Source organism: Mastacembelus armatus, chromosome 6, assembly GCF_900324485.2.
Source record: "Mastacembelus armatus chromosome 6, fMasArm1.2, whole genome shotgun sequence".
NCBI classification, from domain to species: domain Eukaryota; kingdom Metazoa; phylum Chordata; class Actinopteri; order Synbranchiformes; family Mastacembelidae; genus Mastacembelus; species Mastacembelus armatus.
This window is the reverse complement of record NC_046638.1, coordinates 3,987,928-4,004,467: the sequence shown is the minus strand read 5'-3', so window position 1 is coordinate 4,004,467 and position 16,540 is coordinate 3,987,928. Positions and strand designations below refer to the sequence as shown.

The following is a 16,540-nucleotide window of genomic DNA, read 5'->3' as shown; positions in this document are numbered from 1 at the left end:
TATATATATATATATATATATATATATATATATATATATATATATATATGAAAATGCAGATATATATATATATATATATATATATATACAAAATATATATGTATGTATGTACGTATATATATATATATATATATATATATATATACGTACATACATACATATATATTTTGTAACAGGGCAAACATGTTAAGCTAGTAATTGAATATGGAAAACAATAGCAAAAAAGGTCAGGTGAATTTGCATCATTAAGAATGTATATAATAATTATGAAAAACATTGTGTTTCAGGCTCATAAAACAGATTTATTGCAGAGGTGGAGCTGGAGTGAGGCTGCACTGCACTGAACGACAGGCCAAGTCCATCTATGGCAACAACTAAGGTGTTTATAATAATAACAATAAATAAATAGCAATAAAGTTTCATTAAACCAACTATTCCTTTCATAGCTGTTCATGTTGGCTACATGAATCACGTGACCGCGAGGTAAGAGCGTCGCCACTCTGTTTTCTCTACCGCTCTAGTAAATTTAAAGGAATAGTTTCAACCCATGAGAGAGATATTTTGTTTTTTAAATCTATTTCATTAACCTAACATCTTATTTTCAGGGTGCTGTGATGGCCTCTCCTTAAGTTCCATCCAGCTTGTGTTTGTTCATTATGATTATTTTCCTGTTGTAGAAGCCAGCCCTATCTCAGTTTCACTTCGTTCACAGACTGTAATATTTACATGCAGGATTTGCAAATACAATAAAGTTGGATGCATTCTTCCCTCTATCCATGGCACTGGCTGCCACACCCAGACTGGTTGCAGATGTGGGTTTGTGGAATCAGGCGACAGGAAGGCATTAAAATGTCCCAGTCACTACTCAGTGCCTTTTATTTTGATAATGAAGGTATACTTTCATCACAATACCTAACTACTTTTACAACACACTGAATGCAGAAGTTTTTATATGTACTGAACCATTTTACACTGCTAATAAAACTCTACTGAAGTAAAGAATATTCAATGTTTTCTCTATAATGAGTACTACCTACTTTGTAGTCAGCCTGAATCTTGTATAGACAGATGTCTAAAAGATTCTGTTCTTAATATTCAACCTTAACCATGGCTGTGTACTCATTATAGGAACATGGATATTAGTGTACTTTGTATATGTCTATCATTCATAACATACAGAGGGAGACTAATATAGCATATGGTTTACTAATTACCTTTTCTGTTCATTACAAAGCTCAGAATTACACAGAATAAAGAACTGCAGATGCGTAGTGACGCCCGCTATCAGCCTCATTTACCGCTGCACTGCTCCATTACAGACAGTACCAAAAATAAAATATACTGCATCTAGAAATAACTAAATAAATTTGATCTAAATAAGTTCAAATACAAGCTATTTCCTTGTTCTACAGTTTTCACTTGCTCAAAAATCCACAAAGGGTTTTATTGTGACGTTCTGTACAGGAAGTCACACTGCTAATTCTGGCCAGTTTGGCGGTGGTGGAGTGGTGTGAATACTGAAGGACACCAGTGAATGGGACTGCAGCACTGCATGGTTTCACATCACACAGAGTGACTGCACTGGATTATTTTCCAATTCTAAGTCACACACTGCACTCACTCATTTCTTTAAGAAGTACAGGCACAGATGCATTCTTTCTTCCACATGAAGATGCATCACAAGGTTATCAAGTTAATTCAGCCGTTCAAACGATAACTGCAACTTCCTCATGGCTGGGTGTATCCGTTCACGTTTGCCTTGAGGGGAAATTAGGATACTTTGTCCAATGACACTTTGCATGTGGCTAGGAGTAACACAAAGTTGGTCAACTCTGCAACATTCAGCATTACCAAAATCAACATGTTCAGAAAGGCCTTAAGTTTTTCAGAACTTTTTTTTTTAATGAACATCAGATTTTTTTTTACTCTAATATTAATTTCAATTATGCTCTGAGTTTAAAGAATACAGAACTTTCAAAAAAGCTATTTATATATTGTGTACAAACCCGGGCCTTGTTTACTTTGCTGCTATGCTAGTACAGTGATCTCATACATTTATGTTTTAAATTAGCATTACATGCTTTCTGATATGATTTTAACCTAAGAACACTAATCCATTGCACTGTAGAAAAATAACAGAAACCTCAGATCAGTTCCAGACTGAACTTTTCTACCACTTTCAAAAATAAGCGTCTTATTTTTGCCATCAATGTCTGACCTGTTCAGTGTCCCCTTCGGTCACTGTAGAGGCCATATTACGTTCGATCCAGGGCCTGAGCTCCTTATGGAGGACAATTTAGTAATCTGTGGATTAAAGAGGAAACAGTGGGCATACAGTATTCAGATCAAAGTTCTTATTGCAGCTCTGCAAGGAATGGAATTACTTTACAACACACAGGACAAATTTGGTTAGAGGAAAGTATTCTGCTGACCCACCTGCATAATAATAAAAAAAGCCTGTGGCATCAATAAACTATAAAAAATCCACACCATGAACCTGGTATTGGCAGCTTCAGATCTGGTGGGTTTCTGGAATTACAGGTTAATATGAATGCACCAAAGTATAACAATATTATTGCAGTGAAGAGGCAGAGTTAGAGAACAGGTCAATACAATCCACTATTTGTGGCAAGATCTGAAAGCTCATGCAGAGCCCTTGCTCTTGGTGTCTACACTGACATATAAACACAGCACATGTGAGAGGTGTGCCATCTGATTTTACAGCAAATGACTGTTGCCTGATGTCAAGCTAACATGCTACATTAGTGTTAAGTTTAACAGTTAAACGCCAATGACTTTTAAACCAGTGGGCCATTACAGGGTGGAAGTACTTTTAGTTTGCATTAATGTGCTGGTTTTCTAATCTTTCTTTGACTTGCCAAATACTCAAGAACAAGTGTAAACCTGATGCAAGTACATAATAAAAAAACATTTTCAGCAACGTAATTAAGAAAACTGATATTTATTTACATAAGACCTTGGCAACATTTAACATATTTACAATATAAAATTGATCTTAAGGGATTCCCTTTTACTTAAAAGCAATTTTATGACAAAAACAAATTAATAAATAAACATGAATAGCACCTATTTCAACAAATGCAGCTTCTGACCAGACTAAAATGGTTTTTTTAAATTTTGAAAAACAATGATATAGTATCAGCATTTTAAATGTTTAGCTTTAAAAAGACCCACGTAGGAAACATGGCGTACTTTGAATGACAGCATCAATAACAGGAACAGTAATGGAAATGTTCAACTTTGTCAAACTTCAGTCTTAAAAAGTTCTGATTAAAATAAGAGCCGCCAGTTAGAGGGGAAAATATCAGGGTCAGAAGTGTTGGCGGAGCAGACTCAAAGAGACATTCATTCAGATACAAAGCCTTCACAGTGGTGCTTGAAAGACCTGGCATCAAAAGTACTCCTGACAAAATACGGCTAAGACACAATCTCAGTAAAACACGTCTTGAAGCTTTGCTTGCCAGATGGTTCTGTGGTTCAGTGAAGCAGTCTCTTCCTACTGTAGGTCCTCCCTGTGTTTGAGCGTCTGATCGACTGGCTGAAGGGTGAGACATCCAATCCATCAACTTCTACCATCCTCCCTGACACAGCTTCATCTACAACATTACAAAAATTAACCTGAGGTTAGCGAATGTAGAGTTAAGGCAATAAATAAAAGTTTTTTAAACGTCTTGCTATTCCTATAAAGCCCAAGAGGCAAGTAGAATGTATGTACAAATATTAGTTCCTCATTGTCAGAAGAGATTAATAAATTTGATTTGATATATCCTGTGTATTAAAAGAAAAAGAATGAAATCACAACAAAAGCACTGTACATCATACCTTTATTACTGGGTGTTGTCTTACTAGCAGAACCCTTGAACAATAGTGGAGAGTGAGTAAGGGCCAAAATTCCACTTGCTGTCACCGGCTTCCTCACCTTTGAGCTGGGAGGGGTCATTACTGAAAAATGTTTAAAAAAAAAAAAAAGTGACTCATAGTTTTGTCTCCAATCAATCTAAGGATATGGCCATAATGAATAAGCCTTTCTAAGTTGAAATCTGTAAATACTGTAATTTGTAAACACTATTTTATTAAGACCTATGTTTTGCTAGAAAAGGTGTAAGCTTACATGACTTGACATCTCCATTTGCAGAAGCCCAGATTTCTTCTTCAGCTCTCTGAGGATCAGCACACTCAGCCTGCTGAGCACATTTCTCCATCCAGAACAAATCTTCCATTGGAGAGAGAGATGTACCAGTTCTGACTGGAGGTGCATGTGTGGAAGTCAAGGCTAATGTTGCAGCTTTGTTGTTTGGGGGCTCATCAATGTCCTCAATGTCCTGCAATCTGCTTACTCCAAGCTCAGCTTCCTCCAGCAACTCCTCCAGCAGAGGCTCCCCCTTCAGACCACGGTCCTTGCCTCCACAGAGTACGACCTGAGCTCTTTTCCTGCGAGGCCAGCTGTTTAGGTTCTCTGGGGTCACCTTCCCTACACTCTGAGGTGATGGAGTCAGGGGAATGATTTCTGCAGTTGCCACAGGAGACAGTGTTCCCCCAGAATGGTGTGTAGGAGTGTAGGACTGGCAGATGTAAGTTTGTACACTACAACCCTTCCCAGGTGTGCTCTTGGCTGGTGTAACATGAGTACAGACAGATGGTGAAACACACCCAGGATCTCTGTGTTTAGAGAACAAAGCCAAAGGGCTTTCCAGGTGAGGTTTCACACCCAATAATGGGCACTGAGCACCTGATGGAGAAACAGTATCTGAAGCAAAATCACCTGCATTCATGGAATCTGAACGTTTGATTCTGAGCTTGGGAAGCCCTGATGTCTGCATTTCCATCTCTACTTGGTAAGTCCGAGAGTTTGGGGTACCTGTGCCCTTTTTTCGACTAGGCCTTGCAGCACCTCTAGGGGTTGAAAATCGAAGACAATCATTCCCATACCCCAAACGAGCGGCAGCCTCCCTCTGTTGGCGGTCTGGGGTTTGCCGGAAGCCATAGTTCCGCCCAGGTGTACCTTGGGGTAGCACATACTGTTTGGGAGAACTTGTGTCGTCATTAGAATTTGAAGGTTTTCGTGAAAAGCTAATATTCATCTTGAGACCTCCACTAAACTGAGTGTTTACAACTGCTGCATTAACAATGTCCAAACTATCATCGTCTGTGGATGCAGAGTTCAAATGTGAAGAGTCAAATTGCTGTGGATCTGTATGAGAACTAGAGTCTGTTTCAGATGATAGAGAAGGTTCAGCCTGCACCTCTTCTTTTCCATCTGACTGCATGCTCTTTTCTACAAGGTCACAGCTCTCAGCAGATACTGTGTTTAGTTTAGAGCGTACATTCTCACCAGACTGGGATCTTAAGTTGCATCTGGGTGTTCTAGCATGTTGGCCAGACCTTGTTCTTATCAGGGACTTTGCTGGAGATTTTACTGAGGTAGCTGATCTGTCTGAAACAATAGTAAGTCCTTCAAAGTCTGGCTTATATGGGGATTCAATGTTTAAACATTTTCCTGGAGTCCGTCCAGAGCGGGTAATCATTTGGTGAGTGGGACTAGGGGTCTTGTTTTGTGCTGTTGTATTGGGTTTAGGGGAGAGGTGATGGTCTAAGGGCAGTGTTGATAGTCTACTGGAAATGCCTCTTTCACTAACACAGTCACCTTTTTCAGGTGATGTCATCCTGTTGGGAAGTTTTTCTTGTGTCAAAATAATTCCATTTGCATTTTCAGAAACCCTGACCAGGCTTACCTGACAAGTCTTTTCTTGGGTCTTGAAAATGTCTTTTTTAGTGTTTATGTTTTCGACAGGACTACTGCACTTAGTGGGTGTTTTAACCAGCCTCACAGAACTGTGCGATGCAATACAAGGTGACTCTGGTACCTTAAAATTAGCACTGTTCTCCACCACTCTACATTTATGTGGAGATGGAGACCATGTAACACTTTTTCTGGGGGTCTTTGGGCTATTGAGTAGATGTAATCCAGAAGAAGAGCTGCCTTCAGTTAAAGCCTTGACCGGTGTCCTGAGAATACCCTTTAGTGGGCTCCTCACAGGGCTCTGCTTAGTAGGTGTGTCTACCACAAGAATCTTTCTGGCTGGGAATCTGAAAGGACTGCCTCTTAGAGCCATACCAAGCTCATAAGAGTTTCCTGTCACAGGGTTCTCTGCAACAGAAAGAACACACTTCTTGGATGAAGGTGGTGTTTTGGTGGTTCCTTGGGTGTGAGGGGTTCTGGGAGTCCTAGGAGTTGTGTTCCCAAGAATGGCCCTCCCATGTTTACTGGGTGACTTTGTTGGCGTTTTACTTGGGCTCTAGAAAACAAGCATTCACATTGGCATAAATGGGAAATTAGCTAATTAATACAATTACAATCTGGAAAAAACAAATTAAGGAAGGTAGAAACTTGAGCATTTTAAGATACTGAGAAAGTGAATGGGTAATAGAATGTTGTGACTAAATGTCATAGATTAGAAACTTTTGTATGTATGTATTCTTAATAAGCCAAATTATTAGAATAAAGAATTTACCTCAAAGACACTAGAGTCTGTAGACAGCCGTGATCTGGGGGAAATAGCAGCCCCAAAGAGAAGACGCATGGGGGACCGAACTTCTTTTATGTTAAGCCGCCTGATTTTGCCATCACTGACAGCAAGTTGGGACGTTGAGAGAGCCCTGTCCAGATTGCGGGAGCGAGGTTGAGAACTTGAATAGAAGGTGTTTGAGTGTCTTCTAGCAAACTTCTTTATCCTTGGGCTCCTTCTCACGTCTGACACAAAACACAGAGAACCCAATTAAGGATAATGCTTGAATTGTGTAAAAATACCCCTTCTTGGGGTAATATACTGTTTAAAAACAAAGTGAATTACCGTCTGTAGGCTTCACTGGTGACTCTTCCACAATGCAGTTGTCATTTGGAACAGATCTCCTGAAAAAGGATAGTTCAAAACATAAGGACAAACATTTTAGCTGACAATGACTAACAAATGCAGATTTTGGGTTACACAATAAATATTGTTATGGAGAAACTCAAAAAAACCTCAGTCATAAGGCGAACTGTTAATAAATAATATAAGAATAATAAAATAATATCATACCTTCCTACTTTCTGCCGGTATATAAGGCGACTGGACACTTGCTTATGGAGCGGTGTCTCACACACAGTCTGCGTTAGAAGTTTGTGCCTCTCTAAAAACAACGCATTTCCTTTTAGATCAATTGCTAAAAGTTGCAGTTAACTGAAATTAATAAATTTTACAAGTGAATATGTGAATGTCAAGGTTGCATGAGTAAATACTACTGCAAATAACATTTTCATTCACTTGTTTACAACAGTTTGCCAGTTAATTTGCAATAATAAATAATAATCGTTTACCTTCAGAGTCATTAGATCGCTTGCGTTTTAGTCCTTCCACAGCAGATACAGACTGACTTCTCGGCAGCTTGGCTTTCTTGGAGGGTGAGATGATCTCGTGGTTGAACAGATTTCTTCTCACCTTGGTCACCTCTGTTGACAATCAGAGTATGTTCTGTATTTAAGTGTCTTTTATTTGAAACAGTTAAAATTGTATTAATACAAACTGCTTGCAAAATTTATCTTTACAGTGTGAAAGTCTCCTTCCTGTCAGCTTGAAAGGAAGATGCAGAGTCAATTAAACTGCATCACCTTCTTAAAGGTCTCTGAGAAGTGGCATATGCCACAAGTGATTACAACATACTAAGCTACACAAGAAAAGTGATTTTCAGCAAGAAGCAACCTACACAGTCAAATGTAAAATAAAGCATACCTTGTGTTTCTTGTTTCTGAGTTTGTGGTTCTGTAACAGCTTTATCCAAAGCAACACAGGCCTTTGATTTGGACTAATGTAAACACAAAAAGAATGCAAGGTAAGGACACTAATGTATTATGAAAATAATAGTGGACAAGGTTTAAAAATTAATGGCAAAATCAGTAGTGATTATCTACGGCCATCTTACCGCCCTTGTCGTCCTTTTGGGCATCTCTACTTGGCGAAGACTCTGTGATTCCGTCATACTGCGATGACGAGTCAGCAACCCACTCCTAAGGGGAGGAAAAATTAAAAACTGAATTCTGGACATACACTACAGTAAAATATATACATCTTGGCATAACCAGTAAAAGTACGTAAATTCCACTCTAATTCTATTTCAGAGTTTTTCAAAGACAAACATAATCTTCTTTCTTGTAGTATAAAAGATACTAGATTCCTACATTAGCAGCATCTTTCCAGCCAAAATACAGCTCGCCCCTACCTCCTCTTGTTGGCTGAGCGATTTCGCAGCTCCTGCAGGCAATCCCCAACCCCCAAACCCAGGCTCTGTGTGGAGAGGGGTGGTGAGGAGGCTGAAGGGGAAACGCTGTCCTTGGCAACTGATTCATCACTGAAGAAGTCAGAGGGCAGAAGAGCCACCAAGGCCTCAGGGAGTTGGGTGCCAAGACTGTGGTAGATGTCAGCGAGCACCCTGGGCACGGTGGTCAGGAACCTGCGAAGATGTAGAAAGACTAAAGTTAATTTTTTTTTTTTTTTTACTATGTATGAAAAATAATGTTCTTTTAAAATTACTAATTCAAAATGAAATTAGTTTTATTTTGAGAAAACTAATATTTACAGCAATTAAGCAGCAAAAGTGTGTTACAGCTAAATTAGCTAGGGGTGGCCTACAGCACAATGTAATTCAAGACTTTGCGACTAAATATGTGGTAACTGGTTTATGGGCTCTTTAAACCACCTTGATAACTCTTTGTTTCACATAGATGCTGACACTGTCTCAACTTTAAGGAAGACTGGTCAATGGACTTTAGGCATTCTTGATTCTTGTATTCCTCTGGAAGAACAGAAAAAAATCCCATTCCTGCAGGCCCAAGCACTTACCCTGGGAGGACCTCATCTTGAAGAAATCTTGACAGGCAAACTGGGTCTTTTGTGAGTGAGATAACCCTGAGCATTTCAGCCACCTGATAAACAAACAGCAGAGCTCACTGGTCAAAACTGCTAATTAAAAATAATAAATGTTGTGTTAAGAGTTTTTATACAGTTTGAAACATCTTAGTTTGGGGTGAAAAGCTATAACAAATTTATCAGAAAAGCACCTATTTTGGTGACAGTGTGGCTTGATCAACAATGACAGAGTAAACTTTTTGTGAAAACTACATACTCTGTAGCCAAAGTTACTCTCCATACATTTGAAACCACATAAAAAAACCTAATGCACCAGCATCTTACCTCTTCTGCCATCTGATCAACATCCAGTGAGTCAGACTGCCCAGAGGAGACAAGTCTGCACAACTCCAGCCTCAGCACTGCCTGAAGCTGGCACCTAGAGGAGACAAGCTGTTACTGACACCTAAATAAAACTCAGAATTGAGAACAGAATAATCTGTTGAACCTTTACTTATCAAGGAAGAATAGCACATTATCACATACATACATACAAAAATACCAGGGAGGTAGGCAGTATACCCACAGCCAGAGGTTTAATGGCTAGTCGCTGTGTTGAGTTTTACACATTTCAATGACTATAAAAACCAGTTCTGGTTTAGAAACACTTACTCTCTGATTTTGCTATCAACATCAGAAATTGTTCCATAAAGCTGCCTGATTGATTTGCTAGTCTTGAGGAGGTGCTGCTGGACAAACAGGGAGGTCTTCAACTGTAGGGAAAATATACAATTTCAGACATACAAGTTCATCACATTCGCTCACATCGCTTCAATGTACTTAACGCCCTCAATGTCTGATAAGACAAGTTTCTCTTTTATATAGCATCGTTATTTGTCTACAGTGGGCATGGAAATTTGAAAGATTTCCATCTACCAATATACCAAAATTTACCATAACCAAAATCAAAACTTGTGATGACTGAGAACAACTGTGACACCTTGACATAATAAATACGAGTTTGCAGAAAAGATAAAAATTGATCCAGTCAGAAACTTGAAAAATATTTAGAGCTACCAAGTGTCTCACCTCCAGATCAGATTCTGCCACAAGAAAGGTTTTCACAGCAGTCAGGAGCTGCTGGACACCACTGACAAGGGACGAGTCTTTCTCTGCCACAGTTTTCTCATAACTGGACTTCAGATGGGTCAGTAGCTGTGCCTCACTCATGAAACCTAGGCAAAGGAAAGGGCACATAACTATGTATGTTAGCATATTAGGAAATACACACTTGCCTTCTTGCAGAGAAATGCCATTAGCTGCAACATATTCTGGCAGGATGAAAATTTGAGCAGGTGTATGGGGGCACTCACTGATGGTATTTGCAGTTCCAGATTTGTTCCTCTCACTTGACCGTCTCTTCCCCAGCCTGTCTGTCACTCTGCCCTCTGCCCCCAGCTGCTCGGCTTCAGCCTGGTTTTTCTGCGCTTTCACATTCAGCCGTGCCACATTCAGCATCTGCAAAGAGCGGCTCATGGTCTTCATCTTCTGTTTTACTGGTGTGCGCTGGGCACCCCCTGTGGATCAAGGAAGGGAAATGACAGACCAATAAATAAATAAAAATAACCACATAAAAAAAAAAAAAAAAATTGAACTGATGGTAAAAGCTTGACAAGAAATGAACATTTTCTACCATGTTCGACCAATTAAAACAAGCATCTTTATTAAAAAGACAACGTGAAGGTGATTCCCTATACCCAAAATTTCACTTCTGTACATTATCTTGATGAGCTTTACAAAAAGCCAAAAATACATATAGGAACTGAGATGTGGCTCATACGTTTTTTTCCCCTCTTGTTGTTAGTGCCCTGGGATGTCTGGTACAATTCACCCAAACCACTGATCAGCTCCTGCTGTAGGTCAGAGAGATCCTCCTCTTCTCTTGTCTCTTGCACTGCATGAAGCAGCCTGTGCAACAAAGTAAGTAAAACATCAGGACCATGTGTCACTTTTGTGTGCCAGGTTTCAGTTGCTGTGGGTTGTTTTTAAATATATTTGTGTGTAAACCTGTGTAACTCTAATAAAAAAAACTGATATCAGAATTGACGTACTTTATTGATTCCATTAAATGAGAGCTCACTCCTGACTGGTCTGACTGAGGGAACCAAGTCTCCAATACGGCTGCTGTCATCGGACAGTGGCTCAGTTCCCGCTGAGCCCACTCAGGAACTGGATGATTATTTTGCTTGTCTGAAGAATATATGAAAAAGTGGTTAACAATCCAATAATGTGCAGTTGACGAAACAAAAAGAAAAATACTATATCTGAAAACATTATATGATCCTGTCAACTACCTGTGTGCTCAAACATAGTTAGGTGTGCTCTTTCTAATGATGTTGAAATAAATCAACTTGTTACCTGAGCTATGCTAAAGTCAACCCAGAAGCTTTCATTTATATAGATGTATGTTTGACAGGATTACTGATAAAAGTGCCAGGCAGCAAAAGTTTTCCCAAGATTGGTATTTAGTAGACTGAACACTGAATATTATCATGATCCTCAATATAGTCTGAGCAACTGTTTTTTTTAATGACGACTCTGACACCAAGATATCGGAAGTTAACAAGAGAAGATAATCAGGTGACAGTAATGCTTTTTTAAATGTATACAATTAAACAACATTCCTGACAGTTTTGTTTTTAAAAAACACCTGACCAAGACACAATGAAGATCGTTTTTTGTCCACTTGTCAGTCCACACTGGCATTTCTCTGAAATGTCATGTTACTTAGTGGCTGACATATACACACTGATACTGGATGAAATACTGATCTGGTCAATTTATAAGTCTACCTTGAATCCTTACCATCAACACTATCATCATCCTCCTCCATGATGTTGTACACTACTCCAAGAACACTGCTTACAACATCTGGTAGGTCATGTGAGGGTTCTGCTGTGGCAGGGGCAATGTTTTCCATGGTCAGGAGCTGGTCATTTTGAGTGATTCCAGGCTGGAGAATTGTGAGAAGAGCTGTAGAGTAGGACAAGGGAGAGAGGACAGCCGAGACCAAAAGGCTGTTGTCATTCACCTCAGCCAGCTTGGAGAGCACAAAGAGGAAAAAAAAAGTAGAAGTGAATAAGTAACTGCACACAGAAAATATATTATAAAACCAGCTGTGAACCCTCATATTCCTTCATCTTCAAGTGTTAATCAATAAAACTAAAAGCACCTCTCTTATGCAAAAACTGCTGTGTTTGAATTTCTCACCATGTGCAGAGCATGCGCAGACAGTTCCATTAAGAGATGCTGGAAAACAGCTTCCTGATCATCACTGCTGGAGCATTGAAGCACCCATGTCTCCATGGAGATGTGTGTCAGTGATGAAGGATCCCAACCCTGCAGCACTCCTTTGAGACACACTTCTACTGACTGTGGGAGAAGCCTCTGTCTGCATGACACTGGCTCAACTATGATGCCACAGTTGTGTGTCACATTACCTGAATTGACAAGGAATAACGCAACACCGATTAATAATGACAGTTCATATGCAGTTCTGTATTTAATTGTAGTGTAGTGAACTTAATTTCCCTGGCATGTCATATCTGCTTTTCAGTTTGCATGCCTTTTTGTGGTTATGGCTGATGTATCTGGTTCATGTTAAGATCTTCTTCAGTCCAGAATCATAAATAGTTCTTTTGACACAAGACGTTGCACAAGTCCTATCCGACTTTTCTTTCCATACGTATGTTTTATACCATGTGTTTAAACTTAAATATATGAAAACAGTAAGTAAAACCCACTAGACAATGAAGATGTACAGTATAATGGCTCATTATTTAGTGTTTGGAAAATACAGATCACATAAACAGGTTCCAAAGGTGTACTATTTCAGGCATGTTTCAGTCATAAAAAGTAATGATAAAAGTTTACATCAGTGTTACCAACCTTGTCCCCACCGCAGAAAGCCCTGTGTGGCAGGAAAAGTCTGGCGGTAGAGACTTTCAGTAGAAAGCAGATATCCAATAATGGACATGAATGCAAAGGTATCTCGCCTGAAACCGACGTCTGGCTTCTGACTGTAGCACAGATTCAGCAGTGCAATTACAGGGATCACTCTGCCACCCACCTCAGCCAGGACCTCAGCTAGCTTGCCAGACCCAAGGCTAAGACCCAAACTTAAGACCTGCAGTAAGACAAAAGTTCACAGCTGCTTGCATCAATGTAATAGGGACTGAAGCAGTCACTTTGCCTGTTACTGTTTAAGGGTCACAAAACCTATACATCTTGTGTTATATGAAGCATGAAGTTACTTGTGTTTTTTATGTTTATACCCCTTGGTTGAATGGTGCTGCTAAAACACGTGAATTTCTCTCTGTTTATATCTTTATTGTGGTCATATGAGATATGCCTGTTGTACTCACCTGGGCATCTGCTCCACTGTCAATCCAGTGCAATACAACCTGTCGCTGAACCAGCATGTCTTGAAGGCTCTTGGATATAATGTGCTCTGTCACATCTGTATGCATTGCATGGTTTCCCAAAGAAAGGTAATCCACAAGCTGTGTGCTGGAACGTGGACAGTCCGAGACAATAAAGACCAAATTCCTCCCATTGACAGAAACATCATCCTCCTGTGAAACACTGGGCTTTCCAACTCGGCTCGACTTCCTGGGCCTCAGGGACAGTTTAGTAGGAGAGGTGATGTGTGGTCTGTCCCATTGGAAATCCAGCAGGGCTTCTTTGAGTGCGTTTTGAACGGATGCAGACCGATTTGATTGGTGTTTCTGATGACTAAGGCATACTTTTTCCTTCACGTCAAACTTTGCGTCAAACTCTGCTTCAAAGTCCTCGAAGGTTTTGTGCCGAAGCTCCTTAAAGTCTGATACCCGTGACATGAAGCTGCCATTACGGCCCGTCTTAGACTGAAAAAATTTATAGCCCCAGCGCACTTTCTCAAATCCATATTTGTAACCGAAATGCAACAGAATCTGTAGTAATCCTCGTTTCACAAGATGATTCCTCACATCTATCTGATCGCCTGAATCCCGATCTCCAAAATCTACATCGATAACAAAAACCAAATTGTGTAAAGCCATAACGTCAACAACTATAGCCTCCCCAAAGACCATGAGTGGTTCCAGAGCCCCTAGCTAAGCCATGAATACAGTCAAGTCTCAGTCAAACGTACTCAGCTCTACTGTCGGTAGTTACATAAAAAAATTTGGTCCAACAGGTTGTTTAACGCAATTCAGTCCTAACATTAGATAACGCTAGCTGCTACAGCTAACGTCATCTTTCTAAACTGTCCCGCTAGCTAACTAGCTGGTGGAACTACCCACGTCACCAAACCGCAAGTTAACTTTGCAAACTAGCTTCATCTAGCCTGACACACACTGTTTGCAATGCCCAAAGAAACATGCCCGACCTTATATGAGCATTATTAAAATTAACTACTTAAACTGTCAGCACAACATTCGCCATTTTCTCGCAGAAGTCTCCCCTTAACCGTTCGCGCTTCTTGAACAAGAGACCACCCCTTAGATATGATTGGTTATACACTGTAATAGAAGCAATCCCATTGGTCTAAAATAAGTGATAAGCTAGTCGGTGATTGGGCATAAGTCCTACGCCAATTCTTCATTGGCCAAGTGCACCATCAATCAAATATGGACCAACTGTACAACATGTAACATGACAGCACACGATTGGCAGGCGTCTGTCGCATTTAACTTTTAAAAAATGTCTGGTCTTTCTACTTTTGCTGAAGTAATTAAACAGAGGTAAATAAAACATTTTCCGTGTCCCAATACTTTCTCTATGTGTTAACTGTCCAGTGTTCTCTTTGCATCTGCCGAACATATATAAATATTCTGTAAATACATAAGACATACCCCACATGTCAATATGCAAGCATCAGAGTAATAATGGCAAAATCTAACTCATCAACTATGTAAGTATAGTATCGTATACCATCGGTCACTTCTATGTGTTTAAAGGATTTTTACTGTTAAATGGCTGATGCTGTGCACTGATGACTACTTGGCTCTGGAGTGCCAAGAAAAGCAGTGAGAATGAGAGCTTGCCATTCTCTGCGATTCTCTTGCACACTACCCAAAATGGAAAAACTCTCCTTGAGACCAACCTTTAGCTTTGCTCTGGAACAGTGGCTGTTCTGGAGACCACAAAAATGTACTTATAATGGTGACAACTGAATGATTGCATGTTATTACACATTTAATGAGATGCACAACAAGCTGTGCAAGAAAAATATCAAGAACATTCACTAACATTTATATTATTAAGGAGCAGTTTTGCTGATAAGTGACAGTATTGCTGTATAGTCTTTGATCATTCCCAGTATATATTGTACACATTTACATAATAACAGGAACTCCTGCCATCTATAAGACCTTTGAAACAATTAGATCCAAGTGCCTGGAAACAGGCATATATCATCTTTTAGTACATGGACCCAGCTTTCTGTCGTTCAGAGAACGTATCAGAGAAAGTGGACAGAGTAAATGTAGCATGTTCCCCCTTCTCCCCAGGCCTAAAGGGCAAACCAGAAAAAGACAGATTTCAGGAAATAGAGCACTGGGAGAGGGGGTATGTGGGTCACCTTCTGTTTTGCATCCAAAGCCACCTCTTTTCTTCAGCACCAGGGGGAGATGAAGAGCTTAGAAAAGCTTTGAAATAGAGACACATGAAAGAGGCATGCAAAATGTTCTAGTCACAGCTGTCCAATGAGACTCTGATCAACTCATGAGACCAGGATGTAGGTCACAGATACTTTCAGGAGCTTGCTTGCTTCTTAAGACAACAATCACATTTACACACAAGGATGTACATGTTCAGGCTTTGAGGACAGGGTTCTTCTACGTTTTCACAGTAAAAAACAACATCTTTGTTTTTTGGCCCTGTTGGCTGTGTGGCACTAGACACTAAACTGTTCATTCAGACACCCCTGCCTTGTCAGTCTTTTCCACAGTGTGGCCCAGTATCTGAACAACTACTGCACAGATTGTCAAATCTTCACCATTCATGTTATTCAGAGGAAGAATCCTAATGACAATGGTGATATGCTGACTTTTGAAACGCAGACTTAAAACTAATTTAAGGACACCAGTGTTGTTTTAAAAATATTATGTAATGTGTACCAAGAAGAAATAATCTTCCATAAACAGACCAGTGTGCTGGCTTGTTTAAAAAGATAAAAGAAAAAAATAAAGAGTTGGCTTGTTTAGGGATATTTTCTACTTGTTTTTAGGACATCTGGTAATAAGGTGGCACTCAGAGCACCATCCAATTTAATTAAGGCTAGTACATATAATAGCACTGTTGGCTCACAGCAAGAAGGTCGTGGGTTCGCAACCCAGCCTTTCTGTCTGGAGTTTGCATGTTCTCCCTGTGCTTGTGTGGGTTTTCTCCAGGTACTCTGGTTTCCTCCCACAGTCCAAAAACATGTATGTCAGGTTGATTGGTGACTCTAAATTGCCCATAGGAGTGAGTGTGAGTGTGTGAGGTTGTTTGTCTCTATGTGGCCCCGTGATGGACTGGGGACCTGTCCAGGGTGGACCCCTGCCTTCCACCCAGAGAGAGCTGGGATAGGCTCCAGCAGATCCCTGGGACCCTGG

At 40.0% G+C, this 16,540-nt stretch overlaps 1 protein-coding gene across 1 annotated transcript; it reads right to left on the bottom strand.

The window, feature by feature from the left end:
- Window positions 1-3,141: 3,141 nt before the first annotated feature.
- On the bottom strand, window positions 3,142-14,406 carry ticrr (TopBP1-interacting, checkpoint, and replication regulator). The gene is made up of 21 exons (XM_026312253.2): window positions 13,328-14,406; window positions 12,852-13,089; window positions 12,174-12,403; window positions 11,769-12,003; window positions 11,015-11,153; window positions 10,744-10,871; window positions 10,277-10,480; window positions 9,993-10,138; window positions 9,576-9,676; window positions 9,249-9,342; window positions 8,898-8,980; window positions 8,278-8,508; window positions 7,981-8,065; window positions 7,791-7,863; window positions 7,379-7,510; window positions 7,101-7,191; window positions 6,873-6,931; window positions 6,534-6,772; window positions 4,133-6,317; window positions 3,844-3,963; window positions 3,142-3,617 (listed from the first exon to the last, which is right to left on the bottom strand). The coding sequence occupies exons 1-21, from the start codon at window positions 14,033-14,035 to the stop codon at window positions 3,499-3,501; spliced, it is 5,640 nt and encodes a 1,879-aa protein (XP_026168038.1). The 5' UTR covers window positions 14,036-14,406; the 3' UTR covers window positions 3,142-3,498.
- Between the last annotated feature and the right edge of the window lie 2,134 nt (window positions 14,407-16,540).